Genomic DNA, 15,670 nt, shown 5'->3' with positions numbered 1-15,670 from the left:
ATCATAATAATAATGAATTATGAACCACTTAGACTACTGTACCCTGGAGGCCAAGCATCCCAGTAGCAGTCATTCTCTGTGACATCATAATCAGCTCTCATGGGTCTGTAGAGTCAGAGAGATATTTTTATTAAATACTTCTGACTTTCACAAGAAATTGAACAGTTTTAACCCTAGAATCTTATCTTTTCATAGCCATCAGCTGGAGTGCAGTTCCTGAGCAGCCTTTGGATGTTACTGCCAATGGCTTTCCACAGGGAACAACAAAGAAAACAATTGGAAGCCTTCAGGCAAGGTACAGCATATTGGGACAGGAGGAGATGGTGGCTGTGAACTCACACTCTACCACTATCTAATTCTAGAACATTTTTATTACCCCAAAAAGAACAACCATACCCATTAGCAGTAACTACCTATCCCTCCCTCTCCTCAACCCTTGGAAACCTCTGATTTACTTAATTTACTTCCTATCTCTGTGGATTTGTCTAGTCTGGACGTTTTCTATCATTGGAATCCTACAGTGTATGATGTTTTGTATCTGGCTTCTTTCACTTAGCGTAGTGTTTTGGAGGTACATCGTGAGGTAGCTGTATCAGTACTTCATTACTATTCGTGACTTGAATAATATCCCATTGTGTGGATATACCACATTTTGTTTGCCATTCATTCATGAATGGACGTTTGGGTTGTTTCACTCTTTGGCTATTGTGAATAGTGCTGCTGTGCAGAACTATGAACATTTCATGTAGCACTTTTTGCATGGCCATAAGTTTTCAATTTTCTTGGGTGTACCCAGGAGTAGTATTACTGGGTCATATGGTAATTGTTATGTTTAACTTTTTGAGGAACTGCTAAACTATTTTCCATAGCAGCTGTACCGTTTTACGTTCTACCAGCAATGTATGAGAGTTCCAATTACCCTGAATCCTTTACAGTACTTGTTACTGCCTTTTTTATTGTAGTCATTCTAGTGGGTATGAAATGGTATCTCATTACAGTCTTTTTCTTTTTTTTTTTTTTTTTTTTTGAGATAGAGTCTTGCTCTGTCACCTGGGCTGGAGTGCAGTGGCATAATCTTGGCTTGGCTCACTGCAACCTCTGCCCCCAGGGTTCAAGTGATTCTCCTGCCTCAGCCTCCCTAGTAGCTGGGACTGTAGGCATGTACTACCACACAGACTAATTCTTGTATTTTTAGTAGAGAGGAGTTTCGCCTGTTGGCCAGGCTTGTCTCAAACTTCTGACCTCAAGTGATCCACCCGCCTCAGCCTCCCAAGATGCTGGGATTACAGGTGAGAGCCATCTCACCCAGCCTCATTACAGTTTTGATTTGCATTTACATTTCCCTAATGACAAACAGTGTTGAGCATCTTTTTATGTACTTATTAGCCATTTATCTCTCCACAGCCTCCCAAGTAGCTGGGACTACAGATGCCCACCACCACACCCAGCTAATTTTTTTTGCATTTTTAGTTGAGACGGGGTTTCACGATGTTGGCCAGGCTGGTCTTGAATTCCTGACCTTGTGGCGCCGGGCGCGGTGGCTCACGCCTGTAATCCCAGCACTTTGGGAGGCCGAGGCGGGTGGATCACGAGGTCAGGAGATCGAGACCATCCTGGCTAACACGGTGAAACCCCGTCTGTACTAAAAATACAAAAAATTAGCTGGGTGAGATGGCAGGCGCCTGTAGTCCCAGCTACAAGGGAGGCTGAGGCAGGAGAATGGTGTGAACCCTGGGGGGCGGAGCCTGCAGTGAGCCGAGATCGCGCCACTGCACTCCAGCCTGGGTGAAAGAGCGAGACTCCGTCTCAAAAAAAAAAAAAAAAAAAAAAAAAAGATTTCCTGACCTTGTGATCTGCCCACCTCGGCCTCCCAAAGTGCTGGAATTACAGGCGTGAGCCACCGTGTGCTGCCTATAACTGGTAGTTTTTGAGTGTTAACTTATTGAGGTCTTCTTACATATATTTCAGTAAGTTTTATAGCTTACTTTATATAAATGTTTCACATCTTGTATTAGATTTATTCCTTGAATGTATATTAGTTATCTGTTTCTATATAACAGATTACCCCCAAAATAACAGCTTAAAACAACAATCTACATTTATTATTTCACATGGTTTATGTGGGTCTGGAATTGAGGAAGAGCTTAGCTAAGTAATTGTGGCTCAGCAATTTATGAAATTGCAGTCCATTATGGCAGCCAGGGCTACAGTCATCTGAAGACTTGAATGGGGCTCAAGGATCCAGTTCCAAAATGGTCCCCTTGCATGGCTGACAGGTCAGTGTCAGCTGTTGGCAGGAGGCTTCAGTTCCTTATAACAAGGGCCTCTCCACAAGGCTGCCAGAGTATTCAGCTTCACGACCCAGTGGCTGGCTCCCTGCAAAACAGGCAATCCAAGAGAGCAAAGCAGAAGCCACAGTGTCTTTCATGACCTAGCCTCAGAAGCCAGAGTCTATAATATCTTAATGGTTATTCAGATCAGCCCTATTAAGTATGGGAGGGGATTGCTAAGGGGCATGAATACCAGGAGGCAAGAATCACTGGGGACCATTCTGGAGTATGGCTATCACAGATGCTATTTTACGTAGCTTTTTATCGCATTTTCTGGTTATTACTGTTGCAATTAAGCTTTTGTTCCTCTTTGTGGCAATTACTGTTGGTTGCTAGATAAAAACACTAACCTTACCATTATCACTAGAATAATAATTCTACTGCTATAATCCCAACACTTTGGGAGGCTGAGGTGGAGGATTGCTTGAAGCCAGGAGTTCGAGACCAGCCTGGGCAACAAAATGAGACACCCCCCCCCCCCCAATCTCTAAAAAACAAACAACAGCAACAACAAAAACCCAAAAGAATAATAATTCTACTAATTTGTCTGGGAATTCTTTTGGGATTTGGGGATTTTTTTTTCTTTTTTTTTTTCTTTTGAGACAGAGTTTCACTCTTAGCACCCAGACTGGAGTACAGTGGTGCGATCTTGGCTCACCACAACTTCTGCCTCCCAGGTTCAAGCAGTTCTCCTGCCTCAGCCTCCCCAGTAGCTGGGATTACAGGCGCCTGCCATCTCACCCAGCTAATTTTTTGTATTTTTAGTAGAGACGGGATTTTGCCGTGTTGAGCAGGCTGATCTTGAACTCCTGACCTCAGGTGATCCACCCGCCTCAGCCTCCCAAAGTGCTGGGATTACAGATATAAGCCACCACACCCAGCCTCTTTTGGGATTTTTTAAATATTGATCATCATATACAAATACAGCTGACTTTTGAACAATGTGGGTGTTAGTGGTGCCAACCCCCCTTGCAGTCAAAAATCTGCATATAACTTTGGGTTCTCCAAAAACATCAAGCCTATTGTTGACCAGAAGCCTTGACATAAACAATTAACACATATTATGTATGTTATGTGTATTATATACGTATTCTTACAATAAAGCAAAATAAAAAAAGAAAATATTATTAAGAAAATCATAAGGAATAGGCCAGGTGCTGTGGCTCACATCTGTAATCCCAGCACTCTGGGAGGCTGAGGCAGGCAGATTACCTGAGGTCAGGAGTTCAAGACCAGTCTGGCCATGGCAAAACCCTGTCTCTACTAAAAATATAAAAATTAGCCAGGCGTGGTGGTATGTGCCTGTAATCCCAGCTACTTGGGAGGCCAAGGCAGGAGAATTGGTTGAACATAGGAGGCAGAGGTTGCAGTGAGCCAAGATCACGGCACTGCACTCCAGCCTGGGCCACAGAATGAGACTCCATTTCAAAAGCAAAAAAGAGAAAAAATCATAAGGAATAGAAAATATATTTATTCATTAAGTGGAAGTGGATCATCATAAAGGTCTTTATCCTCATCATCTTCATGTTGAGTAGGCTAAGGAGGAGGAGGTGAAGAAGAGGGTTTGGTCTTGCTATCTCAGGGGTTGCAGAGGCAAAAGAAAATCTATGTGTAAGTGGACCCACACAGTTCAAACCTGTGTTGTCCAAGGGTCAGCTGTAGTGTTTCTTTCCAGTCTTCTGTTCCTTTTATTTCTCTTACTGTGTTGACTAGAACTGACAATATCAAAATCATCTGCAGATGATGACTTGGTTTTTGTTTTTCACTTCTCTCTTCTGTCCTGCTGGCCAGAACCTTCTGTATAATGTTGAATAAAAGCTGTGATAGCAAGTACCCCTTGTCCTATTCCTGATTTTAAGGACATATATTTGCTATAGGTTTTTTATAGTTGCCCTTTATAAATTTAAGTACTCTTCCCGAGTCCTAGTTTACCAAAAGGTTTTTAATCAAAAGATGTTGAATTCTACTAAATGCTTTCTTTGCATATATTTTCCCCATAATTATATATATGTATGTGTGTGTGTGTGTGTGTGTGTATTTTTTTCTTTTTCTTTTTTTTTTTTTTTTGAGACAGAATCTCACTCTGTCACCCAGGCTGGAGGGCACTGGCACACAGTCTCTGCTCACTGCAACCTCCGCCTCCTGGGTTCAAGTGATTCTCGTGCTTCAGCCTCCTGAGTAGCTGGGATTACAGGCATGCGCCACCCCTCCCACCTAGTTTTTGTATTTTTAGTAGAGATGGGGTTTCACCATGTTAGCCAGGCTGGTCTCAGACTCCTGACCTCAGGTGATCTGCTCACTCACCTCAGCCTCCCAAACTGCTGGGATTACAGGCATGAGCCACTGTGTCTGGCCATCCCTAATTATATTGTTTTTCTTTAATTTGTTCATGAGAGTTCCATTAATTTTTGCTTTGTTTTCATGCTAAAGTGGCCTCATCTTCCTGAGTGCCAGCAGCCACTCCAGCTAAGGCCTTGGGAGAGCAGTGTCTGAGGGCTCAGGGTTCCCCTTTAAGCAGCAATTCCTGAAGTAGGCTAGTTTCCAGCCAGGTGAGGGAGATTTTGTGCAGACTCCATAATTCCCTATTTTACATGTAGCAGTGATGGTCACTGTGTCCAAGCTGAGGGTGCAGTCTGCTAGGATGATGCAGAGTGTGGTGTGTAAAAGTGAGACTGCACATTGTTGGTACACACAGCATTTCCCAATTTCTAGATGCAGCTCATGAATTGTATACATGAGGGAAAGGAAGGCAACCACGAAGTTGTGGGTGGGCTCATAAAGAGTCAACACTCACTTCCTTAAGTATTCCAAACCATGACCTCCACCCAGAATTTTGTTGTTTAGGAGCAAACGCTTGGTCTCCAAAGGCCTGTGATGCCCATGGCAGGAGTCCAGGGATTCTGCCTTAGGTGGCTCGTCCAAGTGGATTTTATAATGACAGTTCACACAGGGAACAGCACTCAAGTGTCTGAAACAAAGCTTTCCATTTCTTGTAAACCCATAGGGGCCAGCTCTCTTGAAAGGATTTAGCCAGAAGTGTCTTACAGATATCCTGGGGCAAAATTTCGTAATTGCACCTCAGGGTACCCGTTTGGGCTTGTCACTTTAATGATCCCATTGCTGATGACATTTCTTAAGGTTGGACTCATTTTTGTACCTCAACCTAATCAGACATCCAGGTCTGGATTTTCTCCTCACCAAGTACAAGTGAAAATGAGGGGCTCTGGCACCTTCAAACCTAAAAACCACATGAAGCCTGGCATCTTTGATAGGGGCTTGGAACATACTAAACACTTAATAAATCATCTTTGCCTTCTTTTTCCAAACAGATCCCAAATCAGCAAAGTGGAACTCTTCAGATCATTCCAGAAGCTGCTAAGCAGAATTGCAAGGGACGAGTGGCCACACTCCCTCAGGTGATGCTGTTGACCTATGTTTTCTCATATTTAGGAAGACAACTGTTTTGATTCTGGCTTCTGAGTAGCAAGAAGCTTTGGCAGGAGTGGTGGTTCAGCAAGCCAATGGCACTTATTGTTGACCACAGGTTCTTCTTTCCCCATAGCCCTATTTGCAGATACGTGCATGATCTGAGATGCAGAGGATGGGTAGTTTGGTGGTATCGAGTTATAAAAAACTAAGGATAGAACTGAGCCTTGGCCATTCCAGGCCCTCCTTTGATTCCACCTCTGGATGGAGATCGCTGTGGAAATGGGAGTGCTCTAAGAGCAATATATTCTGTTACAAGTGTTAGTTCTCTTTTCCTTTTGAACTTGCAGCTCCATGACTTAAATTGCTCTTCAAACAAAAATTAAAAGAACTTTAAAACCACTCTTGGGAACAAGTAGGTGGGTGCAGTAACATTCTGACAGTGACCACCTAGAGTTAGGTGAAGTTTCACAGGTGTAGGACACAGTTCCCACAAAACTGTCTTCATTTCAGACAACTACCACAAGTTAAGGAAAGCCCCAAACCACCCATACTTCTGACCAACTGGCTACAAATTTGAGTGTCTCCACTCCCCCTCATGTTCGGTCATTCACCAGAACATCTCTCAGAACTGAGAAAAGCACTATAGTTGCCATTAAAGTTTTATTATGAAGGCTACAGATCAGTACTAGCCAAAAGGAGAGAGATATAGGGTAAGATATGAGAGGGTCCCAAAGGCAGAGCTTCCATGTCCTCAGGATACGTCACCTTCCCAGCACATTGCTGCGCATCACCAACCAGGAATCTCACTCGGACATCAGTGTCCAAAGTTTTTGTTGGAGTTTCATTAGCTATTATAATTGATTGAATTATTGGCCAACTGATGTGATTGAACTTAATCTCCAACCCCCTCCTCTCCCAAGAGTTCAAACTGATATCATGTGTCTCAGAGCCCTAATTTTCTACATGGTTGGTCTTTCCGGCATGGCCAATATCATCCAGAAACTATCCCGGGGGCCCACCATGAGTCACCTGGTTAAACATAAACTCACGTGTGATCAGGGCCGGGTGCGGTGGCTCACGCTTGTAATCCCAGCACTTTGGGAGGCCAAGGCGGGCGGATCACGAGGTCAGGAGATCGAGACCACGGTGAAACCCCGTCTCTACTAAAAAAAAATACAAAAAAAAAAATTAGCCGGGCGTGGTGGCGGGCGCCTGTAGTCCCAGCTACTCGGAGAGGCTGAGGCAGGAGAATGGCGTGAACCCGGGAGGCGGAGCTTGCAGTGAGCCGAGATTGCGCCACTGTACTCCAGCCTGGGCGACAGAGCGAGACTCTGTCTCAAGAAAAAAAAAAAAAAAAAAAAACACGTGTGATCAGAGAGATCTACCATGCAGGACAAAGACACTTCCAGAAACTCCAAAGCTTAGAGGCTCCCAGGAACTGGTGACAAAGACCAAGTGAATCCTTCATTATATGACAGTGGGGAAACTAAGGAGTAGCTAGCAACTTCTATATGAAGAGGCATCGCCATCACGCATACTGAAGAAGTGATGCGTCTGTGGTCAGTTGGCTTCTTTCTTGGGTTTCCATATATTCTATATGTCAAATCTGATGGTTTCCATATATTGTATATGTCAAAACTGAATTTAGGTGGGGAGATACTTCTAAGACGGAGTTTTGCTCCTGTTAACCAGGCTGGAGTGCAGTGGCGCAATTTCAGCTCACTGCAGCCTCCGCCTCCCAGGTTCAAGTGATTTTCCTGCCTCAGTCTCCAGAGTAGCTGGGATTACAGGCACCCGCCACCACGCCTGGCTAATTTTTTGTGTTTTTAGTAGGGACGGGGTTTCACCATGTTGACCAGGCTGGTCTTGAACTACTAACCTCAGGCAATCCACCCGCCTCAGCCTCCCAAAGTGCCAGGATTACAGGCGTGAGCCACCACCTGGCATGTATGTTTGTTTGTTTTTGAGACAGGGTAGCTGAGACAATTAAGGGAAGTGTTGCATGTGACCAAGAGCCTGGTTTGTAGTAGGGTTTTGATAACTGGTAGTTACTATTTTTTTTTTGTTTTCTTGAGACAGTGTCTCGCTCTGTTGCCCAGGCTGTGTAGTACAGTGGTCCAATCTTAGCTTACAGGAACCTCCGCTTCCTGGGTTCAAGTGATTCTCCTACCTCAGCCTCCCAGGTAGCTGGGACTACAGGTGCCCGCCACCACGCCCGGCTAATTTTATATTTTTAGTAGAGATGGGGTTTCACCATGTTGGCCAGGCTGGTCTCAAACTCCTGACCTCAGGTGATCCGCCCTCTTCAGCCTCCCAAAGTGCTGGGATTACAGGTGTGAGCCACCATGCCTGGCCTAGAAAACTTTTAAACCAAAAATGTAGACAGTTATTTTTATTTTATCTGATTCCACTAGGACCATAGAAACCTAGAATTCTGTTCATTCTTAAATGTTTTAATTCATGTTGCTTTCTCGTGAATTCCCTACAAAGGAGACAGAGTTGCTCTAGGAAAGTGTCAAAAGTCAAAATAAAAATGTAAAGACAAATCTCTGAATTTAATGTTTTATTTGGGTTACAAGAAATTCAAGACATACAGACTGGGTGGTCTTCAATATGTCTGAAGAACAAAGGGAAGGTTAGAGGTTTTATTTTTCGAAAAAGAAATGTAACATATTGTTCAAGAAGGTTCATTAGCGTGAGTAAAGTTGTGAGGAGCTGCCAAGTGATGGCATTGGGTAAAACTATTCTTAAAGTCTGCAGCAGGTTGGTTCAGTAGCTGTTAGATAAAACTGGCAGGCAGTTTTAGCAGCCAGGCTTGCAGAGAGTGCATTCTTGGAGCAATGTTATGCGCCCTGAGTGTTTTTTACCCCGGCTTCTCAACTCTGTTTTAGTTGAGTATGACAAGAATAATGTAGTTTGTATGATCAACTTTCACAAAAGCATACTGAACTCCTTCTCTTCCTAAGTCTCTCGTTACAAGTCTGTCCAGTTGCTTGCTCAGGTGTCTGGTGGCCCCCAGGGTGGGCTATTCAGTGAGAACCTGTGTATTTGGTGGCCTGTGTGCATTAGGGTGCAGAAGCTGGATACCTACCAGGAGTACAAGGAGGCTGCGTCCTCTTACCAGGAAGCCTGGAGCACACTCCGGAAGCAGGCGTTTGGATCCTGGATCAGAAACCCACCAGATTATCACCAGTTCAAGTGAGAAGGAAATGTTTGCTCTGGTAGCAGGACCCTTCATCCTGAATTGCCTTCCTCCACGCAGGACAAGTCTTAGCTTTTTTGGTAGTTAAATCAGGGAACATTCTTTCTGAGCGTTGCATCTCTGTTGTGTAGTACAGATGGAATCTGGAACTTAGAGCAGGCTATACTTGATTGAAGTAGCTCTCTGCTAAAATGGCACCTCACTAATGACCTCAGTATCTGACTTCCATTGTGTTTTATTGCTTCTCTAAAATATGAAATCAGAGTTTGGAACGTGATGCTTTCAAAGTACTCTGCAGCAGCTCTGTTTTATGGGTTCCTACATTGATTCAGCATATATTTATTGAGCTGAAATGATGTTTGACACTCTGCAAGTTTTACAGCTTTGCCTAGCATAGCGAACATATATTTTGTATTCCCAGCCTTTCTTTCTCCAGGGAGCCATTCTTTTCCCATTCTTCAGTGATCCTGTTCTGTGCCTCAGACTTGGCTGAAGCTAACCTTACTCTCTGGCTCTAGGAATAGCCTGTGAGCCAGGCCTGGACCACCCTGGAATTGTTCTCAGAGGTATCAGGAAAGGCTCTCTGTTTTGATCTGGAGCTGTAAGGATCACATAGTCATGGGACTGCCGGTGGCCATCTTTTCCTACTACCTAGAGAAAGCCAGCAAAGAATGAAGGCAACAAAGGAAACAGCCAAGAGAATTAAAGATCTAGTAACACTGTTTAGATATCTCAATTATGTGAGACAAATTCCTATTGTTATTTTGATTAAGCCTGTTTGTGTTGGTTTTTTGACTTACAATTGAAAGAGTTCTGTCCAAAAAGCCAAAAGGTGGCCAGGTTTGGTGGCTCAGGCCTGTAATCCCAGCACTTTGGGAGGCCCAGGCAGGCAGATCACTTGAGGTCAGGAGTTCAAGACCAGCCTGGCCAACATGGTGAAACCCTGTCTCTACTAAAAATACAAAAACCAGCCGGGCATGGTAGCGCGTGCCTGTGATCCTAGCTACTCAGGAGGCTGAGGCAGGAGAATTGCTTGAACCCAGGAGGTGGAGGTAGTGGTGAGCAAAGATTGTACTGCTGCACTCCAGCCTGAGTGATAGAGCAAGACCCTATCTCAAAAAAAAAAAAAGAAGAAGAAGCCAAAAGGCCCTGCAGCAAATCAGCAACAGACCCAGCAGCCAATTCTGTTTTAACATCGAATGTTTAACACTCAACTTCAAACCTTGAATGATTGACTGAAAATGGAAGCTCTCATGTTGGGGTTACTCAAGGTCCTTATTAGTTCTTCAGCATTTTGTGGCTATAAATATTTTTAAATAACAGTTGTATTGAGATATAATTCACAGACCATAAAATTCACCCAACTAAAGTATACAATTTAAAAGTTTTTATGCCGGGCACGGTGGCTTACCCCTGTAATTCCAACACTTTGGGAGGCTGAGGCAGGTGGATCTCCTGAGGTCAGGAGTTCGAGACCAGCCTGGCCAACATGATGAAACCCCGTCTCTACTAAAAATACAAAAATTAGCCGGGCATGGTGGTGCACGCCTGTAGTCCCAGCTACTTGGGAGGCTGAGGCAGGAGAATCACTTGAACCTGGGAGGCAGAGGTTGCAGTGAGTCAAGATCACGCCACTGCACTCCAGCCTGGGTGACAGAGTGAGACTTTTTTAGTATATCCACAGAGTTGTGCAACCATCAATTTTAGAACATTTTCATCACAAATTTTGTGCCTGTAATAGTTTCTTAGAGTTGTTTCTTAACGAAGTACCACAAGCTGGGTGGCTTAAGACAACAGAAATGTATTCCTGGCCGGGTGCAGTGGCTCACACCTGTAATCCCAACACTTTAGGAGGCCGAGGTGGGCAGATCACGAGGTCAGGAGATCAAGACCATCCTGGCCAACATGGTGAAACCGTGTCTCTACTAAAAATACAAAAATTAGCCAGGCATATTGGCGTACGCCTATAGTCCCAGATACTCAGGAGGCTGAGGCAGGAGAATCTCTCAAACCCGGGAGGTGGAGGTTGCAGTGAGCCAAGATCGTGCCACTGCATTCTAGCCTGGATGACAGAGCAAGACTCTGTCTCAAAAAGTAAAAAGAAAAGAAATGTATCCCCTTTCAGTTCTGGAGGCTAGAAGTCCAAACAGGTTGTTGGTGGGGCTTCTGCTTCCTCTAAAAGCTTTAGGGCAGGGGCCCCCAGCCCCAGAGCCACAGACCGTTACTTCTCTGTGGCCTGTTAGGAACCAGGTCACACAGCAGTAGGTAAGTAACGGGTGAGCACGCGAAGCTTCATCTGTATTTACAGCTGCCTCCCATCGCTCACGTTACTGCCTTAGCTGCTCCTCCTGTCATACCAGCGGTGGCATTAGGTTGTCATAGGAGTGTGTGAATCCTGTTGTGAACTGCGCATGCAAAGGATCTAGGTTGCACACTCCTTATGAGAATATAATTCCTGATGATGTCACTGTCTCCCATAACCCCCAGATGGGACTGTCTAGTTGCAGGAAAACAAGCTCAGGGCTCCTACTGATTCTACCTTATGGTGAGTTGTATAATTATTTCATCATGTATTACGATGTAATAATAATAGAAATACAGTGCACAGTAAATGTAATTCACTTCAGTCATCCTGAAACTATCCCATCCCCACCCCTGGATCTGTGGAAAAATTGTCTTGTGTGAAACCAGTCCCTGCTGCCAAAAAGGTTGGGGACTGCTGCTCTAAGGAAGACTTTTTTGTGCCTCGGGGACTGCTGCTCTAAAGAAGCCTCTTTCATGCCTCCTCCTTAGCTTCTGATGGCTCCTGGCAGTCCTTGGCTTGTGGCTGCATCACTTCAGTTTCTGCCTCTGTCTTCACATGGCCTTCCGTGTCTGTGTCTCACATGGCCTTCTTCCCTGTGTCTGTGTCTTTCCATGGCCTACTTATAAGGACCCCAGTAATTGGATTTAGGGCCTGTCCCAATCCAGTCGGATTTCGTTTTAACTAACTATATCTGCAAAGACTCTTTCCAACTAAAGTCACATTCTGAGGTTTCAGGTAGACATGAAGTTTTGGGGGACACCACTCAACCCATTGCAGAATCCATTAGCATTCACTTGCCATTCCTCAACGCCCCCTACCCCAGGGCAATTAGTAATCTACTTTCTGTCTCTTTGGATTTGTCTATTCTGAACATTTCATATAAATGGAATCATACAATATGTGGTCTTTTGTGACTGGCCTCTTTCACTTAACGTGTTTTCAAGATTTATGTTGTAGCATGAATCAGTACTTTATTACTATTTATGGAATAAAAATCAGTTGTATGGATATAAATGTTTTGTTTATCCATTCATCAGTTGTTGGACATATGGGTTGTTTTCACTTTTTGGCTCTTGTACACAGGGTTTCTATGAACATTTGTGTACAAGTTTTTGTGTGAGCATATATTCTTTTGTTTGTTTGTTTGTTTTGAGACGGAGTCTCGCTCTGTTGCCCAGGCTGGAGTGCAGTGGCACAATCTTGGCTCACTGCAAGCTCTGCCTCCCGGATTCATGCCATTCTCCTGCCTCAGCCTCCGGAGTAGCTGGGACTGCAGGTGCCCGCCATCACGCCCGGCTAATTTTTTGTATTTTTTGTACAGATGGGGTCTCACCGTGTTAACCAGGATTGTCTCAATCTCCTGACCTCGTGATCCGCCCGCTTCAGCCTCCCAAAGTGCTGGGATTACAGGCGTGAGCCACTGCACCCAGCCAGTGAGCATATATTCTTAAAATGTTTTTTTAATTACAGAAATAATACATGTATGTCATAAGAAGTTATCCTTGAATTTTTTTCCATAAGAAATCCTTTTAGATAGGAAAGAAAGAAGGCCAGGCACAGTGGCACCTGTAATCCTAGCACTTTGGGAGGCCAAGGTGGGCAGATAGCTTGAGGCCAGGAGTTCGAGACCAGCCTGGCCAACATGGCAAAACCCCGTCTCTACTAAAAATACAAAAATTAGCTGGGCGTGGTGGCACACGCCTGTAGTCCCAGCTACTTGGGGGACTGAGGCACAAGAATCACTTGAACCTGGGAGGTGGAGGTTTCAGTGAGCCGAGATTGCGCCACTGCACTCAAACCTGGGCAACAAAGTGAGACTGTGTCTCAAAAAAAAAAAAAAAAAAAAGGCAGTGACCCACATGGAGAAACCCCATCTCTACTAAAAATACAAAATTAGCTGGGCGTGGTGGTACATGCCTGTAATCCCAGCTACTCGGGAGACTGAGGTAGGAAAATCACTTGAACCCAGGAGGTGGAGGTTGTGGTGAGCCGAGATTGTGCCATTGCACTCCAGCCTGGGCAATAAGAGTGAAACTCCATCTCAAAAAAAAAAAAAAAGCAAAAATATTACTACTTGAAGGCCACAGTCTCCAATATTCTGCTTTAATCAGTTTCTTTTGCCTGGCCCCAAATCTTACATTATGACAGCAGCTGGTACACCTGGGCTGGCAGGAGCTTTTTCTAAAGGATGATGCATCTCTCTCTTTTATGAGATCCTATTTTAAAGGATAAAGACTTACATTAAAACGTAAAAGGATAATTTTTTTTATGCCTAAATTTTATGTTAAATTTGCACCCCCCAAAAAAACAAATTTAGACTTCAGAATAGACACTAGAAAAAAACCCTGAAGGCTAGAGACTAAAGGCAGCTTCACTTTGGACTGTACCTGTTTTCTCAAGAGCTAAAAGTAGGTGCTTAAACCATCCTACATTTTATTTTAATCTTTTAAAACCCAAGTTTAAAATCTCATCTGTGCCTTAAAATCACATCTCTGCAATGTTGGCAGGCTCTCACATTTCATACATTTATAAAATGTGTTTTTACTGTTTTTCATTTCTAACGGCAAGTGAAAGGATTTTTATTTTACTAATGTTTCTTAACCTATATTTGGCTGATACCTGCTTCTAATTTTTTTTTTTTTTTTTTTTTTTTGAGACGGAGTCTCGCTCTGTCGCCCAGGCTGGAGTGCAGTGGCGCAATCTCGGCTCACTGCAACCTCCGCCTCCCGGGTTCACGCCATTCTCCTGCCTCAGCCTCTCCGAGTAGCTGGGACTACAGGCCCCCGCCACTACGCCCGGCTAATTTTTTTGTATTTTTAGTAGAGACGGGGTTTTCACCGTGGTCTCGATCTCCTGACCTCGTGATCCGCCCGCCTCGGCCTCCCAAAGTGCTGGGATTACAAGCGTGAGCCACCGCGCCCGGCCAGATTTGTTTCTTTTTTTTTTTTTTTTTTTTTTTTTAAGACAGAAGTCTCACTCTGTCGCCCAGGCTGGAGTGCAGTGGCGCAATCTCGGCTCACTGCAAGCTCCGCCTCCCGGGTTCACGCCATTCCCCTGCCTCAGCCCCTCCGAGTAGCTGGGACTACAGGCGCCCGCAACCACGCCCGGCTAATTTTTTGTATTTTTAGTAGAGACAGGGTTTCACCGTGGTCTCGATCTCCTGATCTCGTGATCCGCCCGCCTCGGCCTCCCAAAGTGCTGGGATTACAAGCGTGAGCCACCGCGCCCGGCCCTCTAATTTTTAAATACATTTTCTTTTTTGAACTTGTTATTTTTAATTTTTAAATAGTCACAAATATAGACTAGCACAGTGGACTCCCTGAACCATCACCCAAACTTAACAAACATCAGCTTTATTGCTGCTCTTGTTTGATCTGTTGCCTCGTCCCCTGCAATATTTTTTTCTTTGACCATTTAAAGCAAATCCTAACCATTGTATTTCACCCAACAGAATTAATATCCTTAATATCTAATATGTAGTCTGCTCAGTTTTCCCATATTGTCTCAAAAATGTATTTTGACTGTTTATTTGTTCAAATTAATATCTAGATAAGAGCCACACTGCGCATTTGATTGATAGGTCTTTTGTCTCTTTAAATCTGTAACAGTTACCCTTTTTTCTGTGTTGAAAGATGGGTTTTTTTGTCCTGTAGAATTTCCCATATTTTGTATTTCACTGCTCATTTCCTCCCAGTGTTGTTTAAAGATTCCTATCTCCCCAGTATTTCCTATAAATGTGCAGTTACACAAAGAGGCTTGATTAGATTCAGGTGCAGTTGATCTGACATGAGTACTTCCTGAGTGACTCTGTATCTTTGTTTTGCATCATATCGAGAGGAACGTGACATCTGGTGGTTCCACTTGCTGTGACTGAGCAATGGGGTCTGTGGTGTCAGTCTGGTCTTTTCCATTATAAAGTACCCCACCAACCTTCCACCTGATGGTTCTAGCAGCCGTGTCAGGGGTCCCTGAGACCACCCTCATGTTTGATGTTTCACAAGATAGATTCACAGAACTCAGAAAAGCTGTTATACACATCATTCCTGTTTATTTTAGTGAAAGGATACAGTTTAAAATCAGCAAACGGAGAAGGTGCATGAGCGAAGTCTAGCAGAAAACAAGCACAAGCTTCCAGCTGTACCCTCGATATGAACTGTGCATGTTTGATTCTTTGACATGGGAGGGGCCTTGCTCACTCGGTGGGGAGATCGTTCCTCCCAAGGCTAGCCAATTCCTGGAGAGAGTAAATGACTCACCTATGACTGTTCCTTTCATATGTAAACCAACCTATCTGGAGCCTCTACCCCAACCTCTCCTTTACAGGACGTCTCATACTCTGGGCCAATATCCCATACTCTGGGATATCCACCTGCCCTAATCACCACAGGGCCAGGTACCAGAAAG

General features: G+C 44.2%; 1 protein-coding gene across 8 annotated transcripts in view; it reads left to right on the top strand.

Moving 5' to 3' along the window:
- Positions 1-15,670, top strand: part of ADAT1 (adenosine deaminase tRNA specific 1) — a 32,430-nt gene that overhangs the window by 14,678 nt on the left and 2,082 nt on the right. For 3 of the 8 annotated variants that reach the window (XM_063612435.1, XM_063612434.1, XM_063612433.1), the window contains 2 exons: positions 196-295; positions 5,660-5,746. In XM_063612435.1, coding sequence (XP_063468505.1) covers positions 196-295; positions 5,660-5,746 — 187 coding nt within the window. Of the gene's footprint in view, positions 1-195; positions 296-5,659; positions 8,306-8,828; positions 10,100-15,670 lie in introns of those variants that run through there. The other 5 variants (XM_055299581.2, XM_055299583.2, XM_055299582.2 and 2 more) reach the window with 3 other exon arrangements.

This window comes from Symphalangus syndactylus, chromosome 11 (assembly GCF_028878055.3).
Source record: "Symphalangus syndactylus isolate Jambi chromosome 11, NHGRI_mSymSyn1-v2.1_pri, whole genome shotgun sequence".
In the NCBI taxonomy this organism is placed as follows: domain Eukaryota; kingdom Metazoa; phylum Chordata; class Mammalia; order Primates; family Hylobatidae; genus Symphalangus; species Symphalangus syndactylus.
The sequence above is the reverse complement of the archived record's forward strand: the minus strand, read 5'-3'. Positions and strand labels throughout refer to the sequence as shown.